The sequence below is a fragment of the Dicentrarchus labrax genome, unplaced genomic scaffold, assembly GCF_905237075.1.
Source record: "Dicentrarchus labrax unplaced genomic scaffold, dlabrax2021, whole genome shotgun sequence".
Taxonomy (NCBI): Eukaryota; Metazoa; Chordata; class Actinopteri; family Moronidae; genus Dicentrarchus; species Dicentrarchus labrax.
In genome coordinates this window covers 7,763,021-7,786,598 of record NW_026136708.1, presented here as the reverse complement: position 1 = coordinate 7,786,598, position 23,578 = coordinate 7,763,021, and the positions used below count along the sequence as shown (strand labels likewise).

The 23,578-nt window shown below is 40.0% G+C and overlaps 1 protein-coding gene across 3 annotated transcripts in view; it reads right to left on the bottom strand.

Moving 5' to 3' along the window:
- The window catches only part of LOC127368258 (1-phosphatidylinositol 4,5-bisphosphate phosphodiesterase beta-1-like), a 102,717-nt gene that overhangs the window by 21,278 nt on the left and 57,861 nt on the right, over nucleotides 1-23,578 (bottom strand). For all 3 annotated transcript variants that reach the window (XR_007885609.1, XM_051408856.1, XM_051408855.1), the window contains exons 6-23: nucleotides 22,293-22,346; nucleotides 20,240-20,315; nucleotides 18,488-18,588; nucleotides 17,541-17,707; nucleotides 12,601-12,747; nucleotides 11,277-11,434; nucleotides 8,841-8,923; nucleotides 8,472-8,556; nucleotides 4,831-5,005; nucleotides 3,546-3,632; nucleotides 3,027-3,097; nucleotides 2,663-2,759; nucleotides 2,419-2,503; nucleotides 2,178-2,302; nucleotides 1,793-1,947; nucleotides 1,522-1,686; nucleotides 478-577; nucleotides 55-159 (exon numbers count right to left, since the gene is read on the bottom strand). Coding sequence is in view for 2 of the 3 variants with exons in the window: in XM_051408856.1 (XP_051264816.1) it covers nucleotides 55-159; nucleotides 478-577; nucleotides 1,522-1,686; nucleotides 1,793-1,947; nucleotides 2,178-2,302; nucleotides 2,419-2,503; nucleotides 2,663-2,759; nucleotides 3,027-3,097; nucleotides 3,546-3,632; nucleotides 4,831-5,005; nucleotides 8,472-8,556; nucleotides 8,841-8,923; nucleotides 11,277-11,434; nucleotides 12,601-12,747; nucleotides 17,541-17,707; nucleotides 18,488-18,588; nucleotides 20,240-20,315; nucleotides 22,293-22,346 (2,036 nt within the window). In the remaining variant the exon portion in view is untranslated. The remainder of the gene's footprint in view (nucleotides 1-54; nucleotides 160-477; nucleotides 578-1,521; nucleotides 1,687-1,792; nucleotides 1,948-2,177; nucleotides 2,303-2,418; nucleotides 2,504-2,662; nucleotides 2,760-3,026; nucleotides 3,098-3,545; nucleotides 3,633-4,830; nucleotides 5,006-8,471; nucleotides 8,557-8,840; nucleotides 8,924-11,276; nucleotides 11,435-12,600; nucleotides 12,748-17,540; nucleotides 17,708-18,487; nucleotides 18,589-20,239; nucleotides 20,316-22,292; nucleotides 22,347-23,578) is intronic.

The following is a 23,578-nucleotide window of genomic DNA, read 5'->3' as shown; positions in this document are numbered from 1 at the left end:
GTTTTCTGAATGAAAACATTTTACTTTTGGTTTGAATATGTTCACCTGCCGTACCTGCAAATGTGTCTGGGACATAGTCCTTTACTTCTACATACACAAACAGAGCAGGCAAAGTCAGGGACTGGTTCTTCTCGTTCCTTAGACTAATGTAGTGGTAGCCTGCAGGGTGTCAGATAGAGGGTCCGTCAGTTCAGAGTTAAGTGCAGCCAGATAATTGAACACACTTCAGGGAACCACAGCTTATGCATACATTTACACAAATCTTACATGCAATTTTTATAGTACTGTCTCTGCCCACTTTTCTATTGTCTAATGTTTTCATTGTTTCTGATGGTGTATTTTAAAGATTTAAATACTTATATAACTTTGCTTTTTAATGTTTCTTCTTTTCTCAATCTGTCTAAAAAAAGAGAATAAAATCTAGAATTAAATATAAAACTGAACTAAATAAACTGTACTAAAACAAAGCTTTGTCACCTGGACGGATGGCTGACACAGGAATGATACGGTGGCCGATGAACTTCCCTCCTTCTTCAAACACAGCTATCCGTAATGAAGCAAGTGTGGGCAGAACAACCTGAGGGAAATGTATAAAATGCACTCATTATTGCATTAAAATGACACAACTAAGTTGCTGTTTTGCTACATTTCTATATTGTATTTGATATGTATATATAATAATTATAATGATATGTATTCATATTTTAGCTGTTAACTTATACACATACTGTATATAACCACCTCACCACAATCTACTCTATTAGTACCCTGAGTTAGGGTGAAATGAAATGAAATTCATAAAATTCCTTATCAAAAGTCTCTATTTCAGTCTTTATGACATAAGGATCATTCATCATGTCAATTCAGATGAAAGTTTTTGTTAATCATTTTGATTTTTTTTTAACTTTATGTATATGACACCAAAAGTTCTATCAAATATTTTGCATAGGTTTGTGATGGGAAGCCATTTTCAAGATACAATATCATCATAAATATAGCTCCTAGAGAAATTAAATTTGGTAGGGGCACAGTCAAACTGGTGTCCCACAGATCCAAATGAAAGGTAAAAAGAGAAAGCATATTTTCTATTACTAGACCTGGAAAATGTAGTCTGTAGGCATATATACATATGGACGTTGGCATATTTCCTGCTGTGTGTGTTTGTGTGTTTGATTGATGTGCCAAATGTCAAGGGCTCCAACATCATCAGAATCTGAGATATGGCAAGTATGGCAAACCAAGGTTGCAACTGTTGCCATTTTATATGGACTCCAACTTATTTTCCTTCCAGGTTGCCTTCATGTTTAAACGGAACAAGATATACTTTTATCAGATTTTATACAGAATGACCCATACAGCCATTACAAATGTATGTCTGTAAATTTGTTGTGCTCTGCATAAAGGTATACTGAAAGCTAATGAGGACTGGAGATAAATTCCTTGTACCTTCTCCTATATTTCTATCAATGTTAAAATGTCAATGTTATCACTGTGTGTGTGTGCACAAAGCCATAGTCAGACCTTCTTGAAGACAATGGCCTCCTCTTCCCAGACAGGGTTAATGGCATTGCCCTGAGATGTCTTGGTCTTGAACGCTTTCCTCTTGGTGTCCACTGGTAAGCCGAACATGTCAATCTCCACGTACGTGCCTACTTTCTTATCTGACAGGAACTGGCCTGAGATGATCTGGAAGGAAGGAGTAGGGAAGAAAGCAAGAGAGAGAAAAAATATCAAACACACACACACAGAGACAGGGAGAGAGAGAGAGAGACACAAAAAGACCAACACAAACCTTGACAGACAGCGTGTTAGCAACTATCCCATCCACTGTGCTCTCGGTGAAAGGGTCAAAGTGTTTGTCAGGCCGCCTCATAAACTCTGGTTTGAGTCTGTAGCCACATTTCCCATTGTACTCATACATGCCCAGGTTCAACTGCATGGACAAATCTGTGGAGTGATGACAGAATAACAAAAGTTTATTAAAATGCACTTCATCATTCAGATTTTCCTTTATCAGCAATTAAAAAAAAGGGGGGGTTTCATCTTCTTTAGAACAATTTACAGGTACAACAGGTTATTTTTCACTGATTTATACATTTTCCTAAACTTTAAATGAATTAAGGATTTTCACAATTATAAAAAAGTATAATACAGTGTGTTTCACTATCCTCCCTCACCAATTGTTTGGAAGTTGAGAGCCACCAGCTGACAGCCGGCATTCCAGAAGAGCTGAGGGTTGTAGTTGGATGAATCCACTCGGGTGCCTTTAGGATAGATCCTGCTCAGCTGGAGTTTGTTGTATCTGAACAGAGCTGGTTAAGGACAATGCTGCATGACCTGCATTATAAAGTACAACTGGTACATTTACTACTACTACTAACTACAAACCACATGCTTCAGTAAAAATGAGAAGGATACTCCACAAACTCTACAGGAGATTTAGTCAGTTGCTCCAAGGCTTTGGTCTCTACGAAGGATGACATCTGGTAGCTGCGATTGATCTCTGTGGGCAGGAAAAGGACTTTATTCCTTTTTCTCACTTGAGACATTACTCAATACAGTATTTCACAAACAAATAAAATAGTGTCTTATGATGCTACATCTTTCATACAAAGTGTAAGTTAATCAAACAGTGGGTCTCTCATTCATTGTTCTTACGTACTTTTAGAAGCCTCGAAGCTGTTAAACTTGACTGGCTGGATGTAGATGACCAGGTTGGACATTTCCTCTGTGGCAAATGCCTCACTGCCTGCTGTACCCTGTACACACACATTCACATAAAACCACCATATAAATATAATGCAGCATCATGTTATATATACGCTATAACCCTTGAGCTTCAAGAGGCCCAAAATAATCTTAAAACCATTGTTATTCAGGCCTTTGGAGACACACAATAAAATGCATTATCACATATGTACACTAGAGGACAGCATCAGCATATGACATGCGAATAGTACACCAAGCTTTAAATCTCCCTTATTTCTCGTTTTTGAACTGTTGAGCATCAGTTGCGAGACACACACCTCATCCATTGAGCCCTTTTTACAGTCGTCATCATCATCATCTTCATCCTCACTTTCTGCCTCCACCTCACCTGAAATAGGAGTCACAAGTATGGTCACATATGAATACAATAAATGAACCAGTTAAATGTGTATAAATGTAATATTAACATTCAACATTTCCACATACTCAATACAAAGTGTTAGACAGATTTGTTTAAACAAGTCTTTATCTGGGATCAGCTGCCTCCATTATATCTACAGCAGGGAAACAAATAAGGGTTACCCTGACCCAACCCACAGAGCTCATGGACTAAGGAAATTTATTTTAATATTATTTGTCGAGCTGACCCATCATCTGCGCCCACTCAATGATAGATCCCCTGAAGATTTACCACTTATCTGAGGTCACACTGACTGAGGGAATTAATTTTAGCAGTGTAATGGTCGACCTGACCTACAGCCTCTGCAACCAGCCAGATGAAAGCGCTACTAACGATTTCCCTCAGAATCTGAGGTCATGTACTATGTATGACTCACCGATAGACTTTCTGCCTTGCGGCCTCAGGCTGAGTTCGGCACTCTCAGAAGGCTGCGAGGAATCTGCCATCTCCTCTTTGGTCGAACCTGTGTGGAAAAAACAAACTCATTAGCAACAAACTTGGATCCTAAACTACAACAATACATCGTTAAACGACTCTATAACTGCAAGCCTTATTACTTTTACTCACTAAGATAACTGCCACAATTCATATGAGAGAAGAGTCCATAAAAATGTTGATGCGCTCATCTAGGCTGCCTTCAACATAAAGCAGTGAGATGGGTTTGGACTTTTTTTGCCCTGAGTTTTGGCATTCAGGCCACATAGAGTCTGCCTATAAACCTCTGATTTACTACAGCTTGTTGAACTTGCTTGCAGAGTCAGGACTACATAAACTACTCAACCTCCTCCGAATGGGTTTTGGGAAAAAATATAAAATGTACATTTTGATTTTCAGTGACAATGTGTAATTACATTATGTCTAAATAAATCATTATTATTATTATTATTATATATTTTTTTTCCTGCCCCAATTCAAAAAACAAACTTGGTTGATTGATGATCGACTGTTATAATCAACACTTGTGCTGCTTATTTTATTACACCAGGGGGCAGTGTGTGTTAGGGTACAAATTAAGCTGGCAGATGAACCACAAAAGGAAATTATATGTAATTGACGGACAGTTCTATTATAATTTACAGCTGAATGACATACTATATATACAAACATGAATAAATTCTGGGAAGAAAAGTATTTAAAAAGAAAACACTGAAGCATAAATGTACACACACACACATATAGGGGAAACACGAAGTCTAGCCAAACCCAATGCTGATATGTATGACTGATTAGGTAAAGCTAAAACCAGAGAGCAGCTGTAAAAATCCATAAATTGAGATACATAAAAGTTCACCAGACAGTTATAGTATAAAGTACACATAGCCACATTCTCACACACACTGACACACTGAAGGCCACTACTGGCCTGTGTTTAAGATGCCCCAGTGACTAGCAGTGTATATGCCTGACAGGGAGTGCATGCAACAGCCAATAATACCTTCTGCTGATGGAGAGGGCCATGAAAATGATGAATGATAAACAATAGCACAGTTTCAGTTCACTAGTTCAGTTTCTGGATGCCATAGGGGTGTTGGTCCATATCGCAGATGGACCCAGACAGTTAGGCTACATTTTACATCTGAAACATCATAACTCAGTGGTCCCAGTGTGACTTGTTGGCTCTGTGTGTAGGATGTGAGTGTGCGTGCTAGGGAGTGCTGTACCTGCGCTTGGGGAGGAGGGCTCACACACACTGGAAGAATCGCTGTAAGTGTTAGAAACCTGCTCCGACAGTTTCTTCTTGGTGCTTCCGTCTGTCTTGTGGTGTTTCTTCTTGTTCTTCACCAAGATCTTCCCCATCAGTTCCATTGGGCTGGGTAGTGGCACACCAGACTCCAGCTGGTCAGGGTGAAGAAAGCAATGAACACGGTGAGGTAAAAAAATTATACATGTATATATATATAAAATAAAGTCATGTAAAAATATTAAGGGCAGGGACAGAGGAAGCTCATGAGAAAGGCTACAGCAGAATAAAGTAATACTCTGTTGTATGCCTGTATGATGTGTTGAAGGCTGGAGAAATGCAGGTTATTTGTGTCAAGGCTGAAGATTGCTCCATTACCGCAGTTTGGAGACAAATTAGCTAATTACAGGAAGAAAATAGAGAAGTTGCTGGAGTGAGTCATAAAATGTAAATTCATGGAAGTTTTAGAAAAAAAAAAAAATCTCATCCTGCTTAAAATTCACTATGGAAGATTCTGCTGAGTAGAGCTTGTTAGTGACCGCCATGATCGGCACTGAGCATTACAAACTCTGTTTATGTAACAGCTCAACATTAAAATCAGCTTCCTGAGGGGAAACTGAGCGTTAAACACAAACATTCACCCTCTCAAGGGAGCTGGCTAGAAGTAGGCAGATCTCTGATTTATTTATGGGGTACACTGCTTTTGGATCACAGTGTTAAAGGATATTAATAATGCATTATTGAGAAAGTCAGCAGTGATGTTGAATACATACACACATATACACTCACAACCAGGGAGTTTACAATTAATCATCTATAAACATTACCAAACTTTAAATGTTTCTTACTTTTACTTTGCTTCTTTCAGGAGCAAGGGAACTGATTCATACACCAAACCTAAGCCCAAATTTTTTACGTCCAATAACCCACTTTTCCTGCTGCCACACACATCCATCTACACCTTTCTATTGTTGTTGGGAAGTGATAAAATAATGATTAGCTGTCCTGTTTGCCTTGGCTTCATTCAAACAGTTCCACTTAAACAGAGCCAGTTCACTGGATGTGGCACGTAATCTTGACTGCATTCAAGTGCACAGCTGTTTAAGTCCCCCAAACGTTTTTTTTTTTTGCACAATTGTAATAAGAGAGTGAAAAGAGCGCACCAATAGAACAAGCAGAGGCAGACTCTTAAAGGGTAAACACATCGTCACGCTTCACAACTGATCAGAGCTGGAATGTAAATAAGGACATTATTCAAATTCTGTACTTAAGTACAATTTGTAGTTACTTATTTTATGCTACTTTATAACTCTACTCCACTGCATTTCAGAGGGGAATATTGAACTTTATGAACATCTTTATGTGCTCTGTACATTGTATATTGAGATTTTGCAAACATAAAATCTGGTGCATTGTGCATCAGTCAAAATGATTCCGTATTAATATATAATAATATCAGACTCACAGTAAAACTAGTTATTTAAAATTTTATACTGTAATTTTGAATTTAATTATCTGAATACTGAATTGGAAAAATAATCAACATTGTGTTTCAGGTGTCTGTGCAGGTATAAGGTTTATTAAACTTTGAACCTGTGCAAGCACCCCTTTCGAGGCTGTCTTTTGTCAAGCACATTTTATAAAAGAAGGGCTGGAGCTTTCCTTTAGGAAATATTGCCTATTCATATTCTTGTTTGTATAAATGCATTCTGAAAGAAGTTGAAGACTAGGAGGGATAAAGTAATGAAGTCTTTGATAAAGGTCGTATCATCTTAAATTTGTGGGATGTTGTTGTTAGCCTGCTAGCTATGCTAGCTCCAACATCTTATGTTTGCTCTTCTGCCCACATTATTCTCATGCCTGCTTTCTACGTACGAGTACATCCCGCCCTGCCAGTTCTGCTCTGTACACAGCTTAAAACTAAGCCTCAACAAGATTGAACAAACAGCAAAAAAAATTGCTTTATTTCTCTACATTTCATAATTTTTATGCATTTATAATGAAAATGTTTTGGCAATACAGTCTTCATCAGCATAATGAATGCAGTGATGAGAGCCATATAACAAACCAGAAAAACATGTTCATGGTGAACCCGATTTTTAAGTAATTTCCGCTAATTTTTTTATGGGAAAGAGCAGACTGTCCTCAGTTTAATTGAAAAAAACAAAACAAAAACAAACACTGTCACCAGTCTCTCATATTCACCATGAATGACTAACAGTTTTGTGGAGTGGAGACACAAGAGGAACTTGAACTTCTAAGAAAACGGTAATCCTCTTTATTCTCACCTTAGGCTCAGCTGGAACCAATCAAGCTATATTGCCCTATCCGCCCCTGTCCCTATGGACGAACAGAGCTGATATCCCATTTGATACGCTGTATACACGGCTGTCTCAATGCCAGAGGGGAGTGGTTGTCATTGCACTCACCTTTCCCAGTTATTACATGCTCAGTGGAAGAAATCTGATTCCTCAACAGCACTTTCTCTTTCTCTCTCTCTCTCTAACTTCTCCCTTGCTGTCTGTCTCCTCATATCTCGCTCCTTCTCCTTCCCTCTGTCACTCCATTGGAAAGGTTTCTCCCTGATAATACTTCACTGTCAAATCCAGTCAGAAGGCTGCTGGGAACTTAAGCTCTGTAGTGTAACACCAACCGGGACAAGACATCCCAGGCGAATAACTCGCAAGGAGTAAGTGCTATATTAAAGCACATATGTGTGCAGGATTGTATATGTGGTATGTTTTCATGTGTGCACCAGACACTAAGAGAGGTGCCTGAGAATGAGCGTGAGAGTTTGTGCGACAAGTGTCGACATTTGCCTCATGTAAGTGCTTGCGTCATTACACACAAAGACGCTTTTGGGAAAAAAAAAAGAGTTTGGCCACAAAGAGACAAAGCAAGCTTTTGACTGGTAGCCATGGCAACAGAGGAGAGACAGATAAAGGGCTGCCAAGAAAAGCCACGTTTAGATTACAGCATAAAACACTTCCGTTTAATCTTACACGGCTGTCGTTTGCAGTCTCTCCCATGATAACAGAGAGGTGATGCAGGGGAATAGAAATGACTGTAGGATGAATCATTAAAAGTTGGCTTCCATGGCACGTAAATAGCCACAGGTATGTGTGTGTCTGCAATTGAAAATGAGAACAAAAACTATAGAGGGAGAGAGACAGAGACAAAGTCTAGGAGGCCATTTAGGAGCGTGCCTGGAGTGACAGCAAGAGGAAAAACAGTGACAACACATTTTGCCAGGTGCTAGAAGGCATGTTGATACATTGCTATTTGATGGAGAGGGAGAGAGGAAAAAGCAACATAAATACAGAGAAATAGTAGTGCGAGTGCACAAATGAATGAATATATAGGTGTGCGTACGTGTGAGTGTGCAATAAGTCGAGTAAATGTATATTTGTATAGGATACATGTGGGGCAGCAGTGTTCAAGGACACTTCTTTGGTGCACTCATCTGTGTGATAATATCTGCTGAATCCCTCGCTGCTGGTCATGTCGTACGCATCTGTGTGCGCGTATCAGAAAGAGAGAGAGCAGAAGAGAGACCAAGCAAGTGTGAATGTGTGTGTGTGTGTGTGTTTGTGTGTGTGTTTGAGCATCTTATGTACTCACAGGATATTTCTCCAGAGATTCTGTCAGTAATGCGTCTCCAAATATTGACCGGCAGTACTCTGCCATCTTAGCCTGCTGCTTTGGTCTGGGAGTCATCACACACACAAAAAAAACATACACACACCATCACACACCATGTACAAAATATCAATACATGCTGAATACGTATGTTACTTCTATGAAGCCCCTTGGAGCTATTAAAAGACAAAACAACCAATGAGAACTTTCTCCCTGAAGCTGTGTAGATGTTTACACAGCTGATACAGACAAAGTGGCTGATTGGGACTATTGATGGTAGTATTGATCAATGAGAGTGACAATCATACTCTAGACTTTGCACCCTTGATTTGAAATGACCTGCGGACTTACGAGTCCACGTGGTTCTCAAAAGACAGGATGATGGGGAAGGGCGAGGTCTTGAAGGCACTCTCTGCTATAGCCTCGATCACCTCCTACAAACACAAACAGAAAAGAAAAATGATGGATAATATAACCATAAATTATGTTAAATACACACACCTAGGGCAGAATGTTGTTATTATGATTTGAGTGATGTAACACACATTAAAAACAATGAATGTCACTTGGTTTATGTGTTAATATGCTGCAGTCACGATAAAATAAAGCATTTCAAAACACACTATAGCTTGTATTGCAGGATCATATCCATTTACAATGATATGATTCCCTACATTTCCTAGAATGCCTGAGAGTCTCCCGTAGAGGACATACTCGAACCTGTTGAAATCGATATCTTTAGGAGAGCAAGAGTAATAAGATAGGAAGATAGTTTTTCAGTAGTACAAAAAATAAATTACACTCCGCCTGAATTCAATTGCAAGATGTTGTCTGGCTGTATAGCACTGTGGTGTATTGTGGCTACTGATGCTGGAAGAAATATGTGGCTGTGTGTAACAAATGCTTGTATTAGTGTGTGCGGGATGTCAACATGATGGTACATTTTCTGGTTGATAATGTGAAAGAAAATCCTGTAAAGTATGTGCTCATGTCCCATATGGATATGTTTATGGAAATGGGAGCCGAGCCAATGCTCCACTTTAACAAAGACGGTTCAACATCTGATATTGGATTTCTAAGCCACTGATTGTCCGTTACATTTATCATTAACAACAGTGTCAGCTCAGTTAATGCCTTCATTTCCAATTGCTCCATCTCCTCCAATAAAAATCTTGGTCTGTAACTCAACCCTTTCCATCTGTAGCTCTCTTCCATCCTGTCTTTCACAACTCTCTTTTTGTATTTCACTCTCAGACTAATTCCATTAAGCTTGTTCTTCTTCTTTTATTACTCTCATTAGAAATAAATATTCTCTATCAATCAATCCACCCTCCACTCTCTTTCTTTAATTTCTCCTGACACCTACTCTGCCCTTCGATTTTCACACCCTCCTTCTCCTTCTATAAATGCATTTTTTGTCTTTGTCTTCCTACTGTTTGAGACTTCAAATACGCACCACTCAGCACTTCAGTTTAGGGCCATTCAGCGTGTCCCTGTCCCTGACACTTTGCCATCTGCTGCATGCATGGCCCCCTTTTTGTTTTTCCTATTTCCCTTTCTCATCCAACTCTGCTCCCCTTCATATTTACTTTTATGTTCTGTCTCTGACTCTGAATCAGTCTCTTTTTCAGTCTGTGTGTTTTATTCCCTACTGTACTGATACAATGATATTCAAAGGTTAGAATTATTAAAATCTTCATGAAATCAAATCACATTTCTGATACTATTTCTGTTTTTTTCATTTTTTTTTCATTTTTTCTGCAATAGCCATTCACTGTCTTTACATTCAATTATTTCCTCTCTATACAGTAGTTTTTATAGGCAGTGGCAGAGTGTGCCATTTCTACCAAAGCAGGAGAGATTCACAGGAATGCCTGCATGTAATCTAGTGCAATTTTATCTCAATAACAGCCTCACTCTCTTTAGTGTCAGAGCTATATTAAGTTAATACAAATACAAAGGGAACATTTCCTACTAACACTGGTTCATATTAAGAGTGTTCAACAAGCAAAACATTGGGGGGGTTTTTGTGAAGCAGTGAAATAAAATTCAATTTCACTGAAATCAGATTGCAGTTGCTATTATTACTGACTGACTTCTTTATTAAAACAATAAGAGTTTGTTTGGATGCACTGTAAACAGATACATCACCTGTTCTTGTATTTCATTTCTGAAAACATAGATGCTCAAATGGCTAATGGTTTACCACCAGAAATCACTTGTGTCCCAATATCAACCAGGACTGAAATCTCATGGATTACAATCTTGAAGCCCCAAATAACACATACAATTAACCATCTTAAGTATGAAGATAAAAATGAAGGCATTTGCAGCTTCTGTACCTTTCTTGCATTTTGGTGCAATAGTGCATATTTTTGAAGATCCAGATGTTCACATAGCTGGCTGCCAACACACTTTCACACAACCTTAAAGTCTGCACTATGGTTTACTGAATAGACTTAACTGGAAATAAAGATGAAGTCCAGCAACAGAAACCCATTTTAACCCTAAAATATCTAGAAACACAAACTAACTAAAATACAGAAGGTTGTAGGTGTTGGCCCAACCCAAATACCAATCTCTAATGCAGTGAGGGCATTGTGTGTACAATAAGTGGATGACATCACTTGTCTGCAAGGTCTACTTACCCAGACACCCCCTCTCTGTGTGTCTGTAGACAAGGACATGTATCTACACACAAAGACGTTTCAGCCTGTACTCCCCAACCCTCGCCCCCTACCCAACCCTCTGGCCTGTATCATTATCACTCTGCTCTCCTTCTGTTACCTTGAAGGAGATTTCAGTTGTCATGGTGAAGCCGTGAGTGATGACAGGCTCTTCTTCTGTGGTGCGACCCTTCCAGCAGTCCAGCTCAATGCAGCGGCACCCTGACAAGAGGACCTGCTTGTACATCTCGACTGAGGAGTTCCCCGCGAGCTGACCGGCTGCATTCCGCACAAAACACACAAACAAACACACATTATCAGCACGTCAGGTAACTGTTACAGTGATGCCAAAAGTATCAGGATACTTATAAAAACACGTTTCAAGAGCTCATTAACAGCATTAGTTGCTAGCGTGCAGTAAAAACAATAAAACTGATGTTCTGAGGCAGGCAAACCTTATCACCCTGTCACCATTAGCCAAGCAATTATCTCTTCACATTAGCAGCACGCTTTCCTGCAACATGGTGGGAACTGTGTCAAAGTGAGAGCCAGATCTGTTTGTTCACTTAAGGTGGCATCCTTTATTTCCTCCCTTTTTTTTACTAAATGAGTTCATGTGTTGTACACTGCATAAAACACTGCTCTAATTTACCACGGATCAATAGGATGGAAATACATCAACATGTACAAATAAGTTGCACAAGCGGCTGTCAGTCTAATTATCTTGTGTGGGTCTTTCTTTTAAGTTGTAAAACATAAATAATGGGACAGAAAAGCCTTCTCATCTCTGTTGCCTGTAATAATACCGTCAAAATGTGTCACAATGAAAACACATAAAGAAAAACAGCGTTCGTGAGGAGAGAATCAAGGACCTGTTGTTTGTTTTTCTCATTTCCTCATTTCGCAGGCTATGAGGCTGGCCTATTACACATATTCCATTTTTTCCATTGCTGGAGAAATTTGATCCACTTGAAAGATTCAATGCTCTCTAGTTACCCCCAGAATAGATTTGAATAGATGAATTCTAATAACCATTGAAGAGAAAATGGCCTCTGTATTGTGCCTGCCATGCTTGTGCACTGCCAGGAGCCAGTTACTGTGACTACCAGTCTAAAGAAATATTTAACTCATGAATATCAATGATTGAGTCTCATGCCATGACTTGATTGGATAACCTCTTCAGAGGTAACGCAGGAAAGAGGGCCTCGTATGCACCGGTGCGTTTGATTGACTGACCTGCGGGGTATAAAGCAGGGTGTATTCACCTGTGCAAGCATAATTGTATTTCTGAATGAATGAGTGATCAGTTCATGTTTGGAAGAATAAAGGATGTGCATGTGCAATCAGTGGGGAGTAAAATCGAGTTGAGTGGTAGTGCAAACCAGACAGAGAGACAGACAGAATTTGCATACAGAACAGACTTTTGCCTCCATTTATGAGCGTACCTGTGAGGTATGTGTTGTGCGAAGAGTTGATGAAATAGTGGGACAGAGGAAGGGTCATGTCTTCGCTCTGGTCCAGCTTCTCAGGGGGGATGATGCTGTTCTCCTCCCCATTCAGATACCTGGTAAAGCCTTCCATCGAGATCTGACCTGCACGCACACAACAGAGCATGTCATTATTATACTTCTGACATGTTAAAATGTCAAAATGTGTGTAATCCATGGCTGGAAGTAGCCTCCAAAAATGCATGATTTACTCTTGCTTGAGTAACGTTTTTGAAGAACTATAGTGCCCTGCGGTTTACGAAGATTATCTAACCGTTTTAAAAGATTGAAATCTGTGAAAAGGAAGTAAATGGGCTTGGGGCTGAGTGCCGCAGTAAGGGTGGAGTTGTAAAGTCATATAATCAATGTTGGTTGTGATCTTTTCATGGGTTTTGACAACAACACACATATAGAATATCCCCAGGCTTAACCTTTAAACATGGCATGTGGAGATCCACGACTACCTGTTTTTGTTTTTTTTATAATTTCTTGCATGAAATATGTCTTTTAAGCCTTTTAAGTGTCTGTGTGGGTGTTTGTGTATACACTATATTGCTTACATATTCAGAAGGTGTATTAAAAGAAGCAGTAGGAAGAAAGAAATCAATTGTTCAAATTGAGATTACATTAGTAGTTTAATTTTGCCAAAAATCCTAATTTGCTGTTTGTCTTTGTGGTTTATCCTTACAGCCTGTGCCTCAGCGGTCCAGTTTCTTACATTTTACTGTGGGTGTATACCGTCAGTTATAAGCCTTCATTAGAAATATTAAAAGGTGTCTGGTTTACAATACAATCATGATTTTCTATATTTCAGACTCCACAAGCTTCCTCTAGCATTGCTACTGTCCATGATAAGTCACACAGGGATCTGAAAATGCGTAACTGCCCTTGACGTTGTTGTTTCTTTGTTATAAATGTTTATCAAGGTCACCCATGTTAAGCTTTGCCTTTTTACTGCCATCACTGAGCTCAAGTCTTTGCTGAATTTGCTAAAGAAAGTGAATAACGATGAATAAATAAGTAATAAGCAGCAGAAGAAAAGCTCACATCTCCAGTCATCCAGCCACAAGATTAAAATTTCCATACACATTACCATACACATCACACACCACCACACCTGCATGGATTAAATTTTGCAAAATGTATAACAAGTGCTCAGGGCAAAACCACAGCACTTGCAACCTCCTCCACCCACATACACAATCACGCACACTCACTTGACGTTATGCTAAATATGCTAAATGATGCAAGCTCGACGGGTGCAGCAGGTCCCTCCGGCCACTTTATGCTAATTAATGCGGTGCCGCCCTCTGCAGAGTTGCTGGACTAATTAAGGCTGGCTGCTGTCTGTGACATGTGAGCTCAGTCGCACTCAGCGTCTTGCTCCCTGCTGACTGCAAGGACTGCCGTTTCCCAGGCTGAGGCCTAACCTCAGTGCCACTCACATTCACACAGACATAGACACAGAGTATCCCCAGTTCCCAAGACATCTGTAGGTCGAACAGGGAAAAATGGTGTTAACACAGCTGGGATTAGAGGTGTACTCAAGTGATAACCTACAGGTGTTATTTTGAAGGTGATGCTTGAAGGGGGGAGTTGGATCTGAAAGGATGGGAGTGGTAAAAGATACCTTCAAGTTAGATTACAAAAACTTTGGCTTTTGGCTACAATAAAAAATTACTCTGATGAGCTGCAGTGTAAATGTATTCTAAAGTTAATGATAACCTGTAAAACAAGAGTGGCCACAAACTGACAAAATCTGACAGAGAGCTTCCTCTCTACAATCACTGAAGATGAATATGCAATGATGTGCCTCCATCCACTCTGATGTAAGAGATTTTAAGTGTCTTGTTTCATTTAGCATTTTATTCATCTGCATTCAAACAACGCCAGAATGTTTGAGCTAGCACAGACTAAAGTAGTCAAAGACAATGATAGCGCGCTGAAGAGATGAAATGAAAGGTATAATATCCCCAAACTCAAAGAGAAAGTGCGACAGAGCGAGTGAGCAGAATGAAAGTAGCTGCTTTCACTATCCATTATCTCTCATTGTGGCATATGTATTTATGTGTACTTACTGTCTACATGCATCCACATGATACTTTTTCAGTTCAATCTAAAAGCACAAAGTACGCACACAGCCACCCATATGCATTTCTATATGCCTGCATGAGTGTCCTTGAGAGAGGAAAAAGTGTGTGTATGTGTGTGAAGGTAGCATGTGGAGCTCTGGACCCCTCTGCAGAGCAGATGGCAGCACTTCCTCCGGCTAGATAAATACTTCACATGGGGAAATCTGTCACTGGGACAGAGAAGGGCACACTTCCACAGAGCCTGGGACCGGCTAAAAACACAACATCACAGTACGAGTACATCAATGTGATCAGAGTCAAACAAAGGGTGGTCGAATGCAGTTTAAAAGATGATTTGATCTAATTTGGGCACCTGTGACTCATTTTGTTAAACATTTTAAAAAGAAAAGTAAAGTAAGTGCTTTACTCAGGTTCAGAGTGTATTAAAGCCACAGTCTTGCTCTGTTTGAGCCATTTAAGGTCAATTTAGTTTCAGTGCAATCAGTAACAAAACGTGCAAATGTGATTGGCATAACAATGATGTACTGAACAGGTTTTTAGATAAACAGCCTCTTCTGGCAACATAGATTAGCATTTTTTAATTTTAAAACAGAAACTCGATTTACTAATAGCCTCCAGACTATTAATTTGTTCTCATAATACTTTTAAATATATTCAACCATGTATTAAACTTCAGAGCTGCAGAATAGTGACCAAAGCTTTTGATGACCAGCCGTATGCAGGTATACAGTGGATCTACAGTGAACAGTGTGAGAGGTCCTGACTACAAACCTTTACTACAGTTTTTTGTGCTTTCTAGGTCATGAAGGAAGAAAAAAACTGACACTGGGTAAATATCCCATATAAACTAGTTGTAGTAGTGTTTTCCAAATGGTTTAATATGGTTTAATTAATTTAGTATCCAGTTATTGGCTTGAGAATGAACAGAACATGGTTCCCGATTTTGGAAACCTTGTGTAACCTGCTTTCCAGCAGAGATAAAATTTGAATTGGCACATATCCGACCTTGATGTCTGATAGCTGAAGTGGGATGTTCTCCAGTTTTGTAAGCTCTCTTTCCACTGACACTTCAGACAACATGAAAGCACGTCCAGGAGTGTTGGCTCCCCTACGCTCATCCATCTTGGATGCTCATAAATTATTCTGTGCCACCCCCGATGCTGTAATACTACAACTAAAACTGCTTGTTTATTTAATTTTGCACATGTGCAGTTTTGTTATGTGGATGGTGGATATCATTTTTATTAATTTACTGTTTGTTTGGATATTAAGTACTGTTAAGTGGCTGTGACACGTACAAATGGACAAAAGACAAACATATGTGGTACAATGAGCAAACTGGGACGCACATGCAACAATTAGACACATACGCAGAATACATAAACGCAATACAAAGACAGCAAAACTACAAGTTGCCAAACTGCTACTGGTTGCCTGGCAACAGGTCCCAGACAAGAAATAGTCCAGTACATAACGCCCCATAAAATGGCAAATTGTTGTTGTTACACTTACACAAACAAATGACATATAACATCTTCATTAGAGAGCTTTAGATATGCAGGTAGGCAAATTTTGCTACCCTTGGACAGGGCCAGGCTAGTTGTGTCCCCCTGTATCCTGTCTTTATGCTAAGCTAAGCTAACCTCATAGATAAAAAGATATGAGAGCGGTATCAAACATCTCCTCCAACTGTCCGCCAGAAAGTGAAGAAGCATATTTTGATGGGATGTTTGTTGAATGTGTGAGTTTCACTCATTTGTGAGAAGTATGTCATAGTGTAAATGACTGTTTGTGTATTTTTATCTATCTGGCTCTTTTTTTCAGTAACTTGAAAATTAAGAAATTACATTCATTATTTTTGTTTTTAAAAGTTGCCTCTTGTATTAAAACTATCTCAAATGAGGTAAGGGTCACACATTTCCATCTATGGTTCTCTAATGTTTAAGTTGCAAAGCACTGAGCTCTGTAAGCCACCATAACTACATAACTAAATCGCTGGGTCTGGTCTGCACATTTTATGGATCAGATATGTTTTTTTCTTAGAAAGAGACAAAATGAAGATTTGTGAATTACACTAAGGAGAAAAGTAAAGAGCAGTAAAATACTTTGATGAATGAAATTAATGTGTATGACCCCCTAACAGTGCTTGTGTACAAGTTAACATATTGAATGTGCATTTGTGTTCAACAGTGCCACATAGTTCTCTCTGCACTGCACCTGCCACTTGCTATTTGCTAAAGCTCTCCTGAAGCACAAACACACACTAGCAACCTTCCCTTGCTCTATATTTTCACTCTCTCTCTTTCATACAAACTCTATCTCTACTCAAGGATTCTACTCTATTCTTGTAAATAAAATGGCAGGGAATATCCTCAGACAAACTTGTCAGTGTTTGGAGTGTGTGTAACATTTTGGTGGTGGTGTTTGGTGTCGTGTGTGTGTGTGTGTGTGTGTGTGTGTGTGTGTGTGTGTGTGTGTGTGTGTGTGTGGTATTTACAGACTTCTAACATTCCGTTCCATGGCACCCCACTACGTCCCCTCGTTGCTATGGCAACACCCCAGCCAAATTTATTGGTGGTGTGGCTGTAGCAGAGGGTTAGTAGGATTGGGTATATCTGGGTCAATTGTATAAAAGTGTTTGTTTGTGCTTTCCACTTCTTTTGGTTACATCAAGTCTATTAATCATGAACAATTACTGTATGGACACTATGTTATGTATAAAAAAGTCTTATGTGTGTTTATGTGAACATACAAGCATAATAATTGTGCCTGTGTTTGTTTTCTAGAGACATTTGAGCCACTGACCTTTCTGTGCCAACGAAGCATTAGGCTCATATTTGTCCACCAGCACCTGGACCTGTTCTGGTTTGAGAGGAGGGTAGAGTATCTCGTTCAGACGAGGGTCTCGCTGTTTATTGTTAATAAACTCTGTCATCTGCTCCACACTGAGGTACGGACGACTCTTAGCCCCCCTAAGGAAAGAGGAGAGGATAGGGTGAGTAGTGGGAATATAAAAAGGGAAAAGTGGAGGAAAACATGGGGGGTTACTAAACAAGAGTTGTGCACAAGAACAGAATTAAAAAATTTAGATATGAGAAAATTAAATGAGGAGAAGATGATGGAGGGGAGGAGCGGTAATTAAAGCGACAGCAAAGGGATGTGGTGAGGGAGAGCAACAGAAGCGCAAAGGAGCAGAGGATTAAATGTTGTGCTGAGTAAATTATGAGATTTGATTAAAACGCCTTTCATATCTAAGCCTGTTCCACTAAATGATCATCTCCATATCCTCCTGGCTCTCGTGCCTTCTCACTTAACTTTGATTAAAATCTATGACTTGGAGTGGCCCCGGTCATGCTGGCATGCTGCCTCAGCCGATGGTCTGAGTCCCTTTGGGCCGAGGGGCAGCTCTGCTTCTGCAGCACAAAGGGCCATGCAGCCAGACTCGAGGAGTCACAATCATAGCCATTATAGCACACTTTCCTTTATTAATTAACTGCTTATGATGACTCTAATGAGTAAAAGCAAAGCCCTATCGAGGACTGTGGCCATTACCTAGCTGTCAGTCTGAAAAGAGCAACAGATGGCTAAGGAAAATATATCAAATGAATCACTCTCATATTGTTTTTTAAACCTTTTTAAACACATTTCTTCTTAACTGGGAATTACTATATTCTCTGGAGGCTGGAAAAATGATTGCTTCCTGACAAGACTTTTTAAAAGGCAAATACAACAAAGTGAAACATGGTTCTTACACGTCAGAGAAGATGTGGTCCAGCTCAGATCGTGGGCAGATATTGTTCAGGAACATGTTGTAGACCTCTGGGGTGAAATCTTCTTGGGGGATGGAGTCATTCTGAAGCAGACATCAGCAACATGATCACACACAGTACATCATGCATACAGGTACACACTGTACATACAAATTATAGGGCAGCAGGTGACCAAGTGGGTAGAGACACAAGAACTAAAAATATATAGCATGTGGGCCTCATGCAAGAACATTTTCGTATTCTTCTACTAAATCGCTCTTAGTGTCTGAGACTTGCGTAGAAGCGCTTTGGTAGGAAACCCTCATAACTGCACAAGATGTATCTCCTGTCTTTGATATCTAGTCAATTTTATTTATATAGTACAAGATAACAAACTTGACTCAAGGGGCTTCACAATCAGTACAGTATATGACACCCTCTATGCTTAGACCCTCGATTCAAAGGCAGACTATCTGCACATGACTCGTCCAGCAGGCCTGGACCACCAGAAAATACTAAATGCAAGAAAATTTGTGAATGGGACAGATTGTGCCAATGTGTCTATGAACAAGACATGTATTTTATGCTGTGGGATGTCCTAGAGCTGACCACAACCTCTGGTCTCCCTCTTGAAGTGATTACACCTGCATACATTTCAAAAGCAAATAATTAACAAATGATGACTGCTAGGAATTTGCACCCTGACTTAAACAGATATGCTGTGGCCACAAGGGCTCCTTATAGAGCTATCAGAGCCGCACAGCTCTGATAAAGACACAGTGCGCTCAGCAGCAGGCAATAGCACTGTGCCAGCAAGAAACAGAGCAGAACCAAACATTCTTACAAAGGAGCAAGAGAAAAGAAAACCAGGAAGGATGCACCGAAGGGGGGGTGCAGGTCAAGCCCAGCCGAAACTCAATGACTCATTCTAAAGACCTTGGTGCGAGCTACACTGTGGATGTGCTTTTGCCTATGAGTGTGTGTGTTTGAGGGATTAACAGCACTATCGTTTAGCTGTAATTACTTGTGCGTTGGAACAACAGCAAATCCCACCAGACCTTCATACAGCAACACGTTTTTACCTCCTGCTCTCTCTCCCTGTGCTAATTATGTATAGCTTGTTCTGTGCGTGTGTCTGTTTGTATTTCAGTGTGTGTGTGTATGTGTTAGTTCAGATTGTATTCAGAAGCCATTCATTAAAGCTATGATGTGTCTGCCCTACTGCATGTGCATATGTTTTGGCATGTGTTCATAACCATATTAAGCAGAATTTTCCCACTTCGAAACATGCAAATTGCTTGCTACTGCTATAATACAGAGATTGTTTGCTTTGTAGGGGGAGTGTTTACACCTCAATGCATGAGGGGACAGCTTTTCTCTAGTGATATCTGAGAGAGGTAAAGATAAAACAGCTTATGTCATCTCTGTTTCTCTCACTGCGTCTATTTGTTTCATTACAACCAAGGCTAAATCAGTTCTGAGTGGGAAGTCATGCAGACATCCAGAAAATAAGACTCCAAACTAATGAGCAAAGCAGCAATCCGCTGCTGTTTCAGGAGAATAAAGAATGAGCTGAATGGTGACAGGACAGACTGATGGATGGATGGATGGAGAAGATGAAAGAGCTTGGAGACTAAAATAAGAAAGAGAGGCAGAGAAGGAGAGACACAGACAGGAGCGGGTTCAGAGATGGAGGAAATGTGAGGAGACAGTAACACTGAAAAAGGAGGGAGCTTCTGTATTTTGGTGTCTCACTCTGCCAGAAGGGAGGTTACAGTTTTCCAGGGCTGTCTCCACTCGCTTCCTGTCTGCTGAGAACACCCTGAAGATACTGTAGGGACACAAAAACACACCCTTATGAGTAATCACAGAAAATGCCTCAAACAGAAAGAGGAGTTTTCACTCTGATCCCCTGTGTCAAACTGATGAATTCATCACATCTTTTAATTGGTACTTATTAATGATATCCTGTGAGAAAGTTATATTGTAGCAGCAGCAAAGGGTAAGAAGGATATAAGGGAAAAAACTGAAACCAAAGACAAAGACTAGAGAATGCAACTGCAAATTGCAGGGAAAATTACAGATTAGAAGATATAAAGAAAATGCCTTGATGAAAATGAAAATGTAATATATCAGAATGGGGAAAATGAATAGAAAGTAGAGACAATGAGGAAAAAATCAAACTACAACTAGCTAAAAAATAATCCAATCTAATATAACAGCACTGCAATAAATTCTATATTCATGTAGATTACAATTTAGTAGTAATAGTATTCACTTAATAAAGTTTTCCTTTTCAAATGTAAATGCTACATACAATACAAAACACATTGATGTGAATGCTGTTGTTCACACTGTCTAAACTCCAGATGGAAACACGTAAATAATGTGATAATGTTTGTAATGCTTTATAAAGACAAAATAACCACAAACATGTTTACAAAGATGAGCACATTAAGTTGTATTGTTGTTATTTCTTCTTATCATTTTCATTACCATTATCATTATCATTATCATATCACACTTTCTTAGACACTACTTGTTACTCCACACATCCTATATTACCAGTGGCAAACTAGGCTTTTGTCTTAAATGTGTGTCTTAGTGTGAATAAACAAAAGACACGCAGATAAAATGTTCCAGCTCGCAACATGTAACCGCCATCGACATATATAAAGATATGTCCCATTATCTGCTTATTGCTTCCTTATGCAAACCATGGATCTCCAAAACATTATGTTTTCATCCACTAAGAAAAACAGCCCTGTTTTCAGCTTTGTGTATTATATTCCAGTGGGTTTTCTCTGACAATATGCTGTCCTGCCCATCACTCATTCTGAGTGTTCAGTGCCTGTTTGTGGTTGGGCTACTGTCCTGTTTTACTCTAGTGTATAGAGACAATAAATGAGATTTACTGCAGTGTCGTTACAGCTACCACTGGATGTTTAGCTCTGTTTCTGTTGGCCATAGCCTGTTTTAATTACATGCAGAGGTATGCCTGTGCACATCCATGAGCGCATACTGTAGGCTCAGCGGGAGAGCAGAGTCAAGCTGACATTAGTCAAGCTGACATGTCCTCCCAGCTAGGAGGTTAATTCCCTAAACGGCAAGGAGTGTCTCTCTGTCTCTCTGTGTTGACACCCACTGTTTTCCTCTGCGGCTCTCAGGGAGGTTATCGCAGAAGTTCACTGTTGCCTGCCTGAAAGCTCAACTTGACTAATGGCGATGGAGAGAGTTGGATTGTCAGTGAGCTGATGACAAACTCCCAGATACGTGAAACTGAAACTCAAATTCATAAAACTGAAATACACAAAAGGAAATTCTTGCACATTTCTGAGCTGAACTTACTGACAGATATAAATGGGGCTTGCCCAGGGCATGCTATTTCTCTCTCTCTCTCTCTCTCTCTCTCTCTCTTACTCACTCTCTCTCTCACAGACACACACACACACACACACATAAACACCACACACCACACACACACACACACACACACACACACACACACACACACACACAGAGAAACCAATAAGGCTGGGCTCTTTGCAGATAGAGGAAAGAACAGTAGTAGAAATAATAGAGCACATTTTACTGCAGAGTTGAAAAGTCATGGAATGAATAAAAGGCAGTATTGTGACAACAGAAGGGCGGGGTAACATATTCTAATAAATGCATGCATATACAGGGAGAACGTGTGTATACTGAAGCGTATACATGCTCACAGTAACGAGAGAAGGCAGAGGAAGCTAGGCATTGATCAAGAGTGGAGAGGTGGCAGGGGAGAGAGGGATGAGTCAGACAGACTTACTTCTTGACGGGGATTCGCCCCTCGGGGTTGAGCTGCAGCTTCAGCCGAGTGTATCTGTATTGGACAGAGCACACACCTTAGACAACACGTAATCAGCAGTTTGTCTTTTTTGAGTAATGGACTCAAATTTAATTTCTGTTTTTGTGTGTGTGTGTGTGTGTGTGTGTGTGTGTGTGTGTGTGTGTTTGTGTGACTGATGTACATGTCTGTAACCGCCATGTCTGTCTATGAGCGAGTGTGCAAATTCACTGTGGTGGAATACACACTTGTGTTTTCTATACTGTAACACCCAGCGGCTGACTGCATGTGGAGAGCTCTCTATGTGCACCCAGAACATTTGGCTGTGTTTACATGGTAGGTTTGAACTGAGGCTTATCCCTGGAAGTCTTGCATTGGCAGCACAGAGCCATGCAGCAACAGCACAGGCAGCGCAGCCTGGGCTATAAATAGCTTAGCTGCAACAGGAGCCATCATTACAGACTAGGCTTTAAGTGGCTGCTGGCTAATAATTAATATCCATTACGGTGTCCACTTCATAGGGCAGGCCGGCTGCCACAGGCAAAGTCACCAATGACTGCAATGGTTAACGGGGACAGACTTGGTTTTGTCTGAGGTGCTTTTTTTCTTTAAAAAAGGGAAAGGGAAATGTGAAGTGAAAAATGTTGAGTGTTGGCAGGGCAGGAGCTAGTTGAGAACAGTTGACATCACTAAAGCTAAGTAATGTTGATTTTTGAAAAATACGGAGAAAAGAAGAGAAGGATGGAATGCTCAGGAGGAAGGAAAGAAGGAGGGAACAGTTGGCGTTTCTTGATGCCCTCATTGGCCTTACAACTGCCTGTATTATTTACTAAGGCTACAGCTACTTTCTCTTTCACTGCCTGTCTCTACTCTAGTTAATGCTAAATCAAGAAGGTCAGTTTTCATTTAATCTGCGGTATCAAAAATACTACTACAAACTTACTTAACTTACTTTTTTGGCATGGGATTTAATGCAAAACAACAAATCAACAACTGGTAAATTCCCAGCTTTCTAGCACAGTCACAGGTCATCCCATTGTAAAACATGCCGTTCTAACCCTAATCATTTGTTCACAAGGCAACATAATCCAGGGAGTGGCCTCAGCCCTATTGCATTGATTTAGAACATCTTGTAGCCAGCAGCCATTTGAAGACACGCTGGGTTCTGTTTTGTTTCCTGTTGCTGGGAACACTGCCTGTCTACCACCCCCCCAACCCAAAAAAAAAAAAAGGTATCACAGCCATAAGAGCTAACAATAAGAATTAAC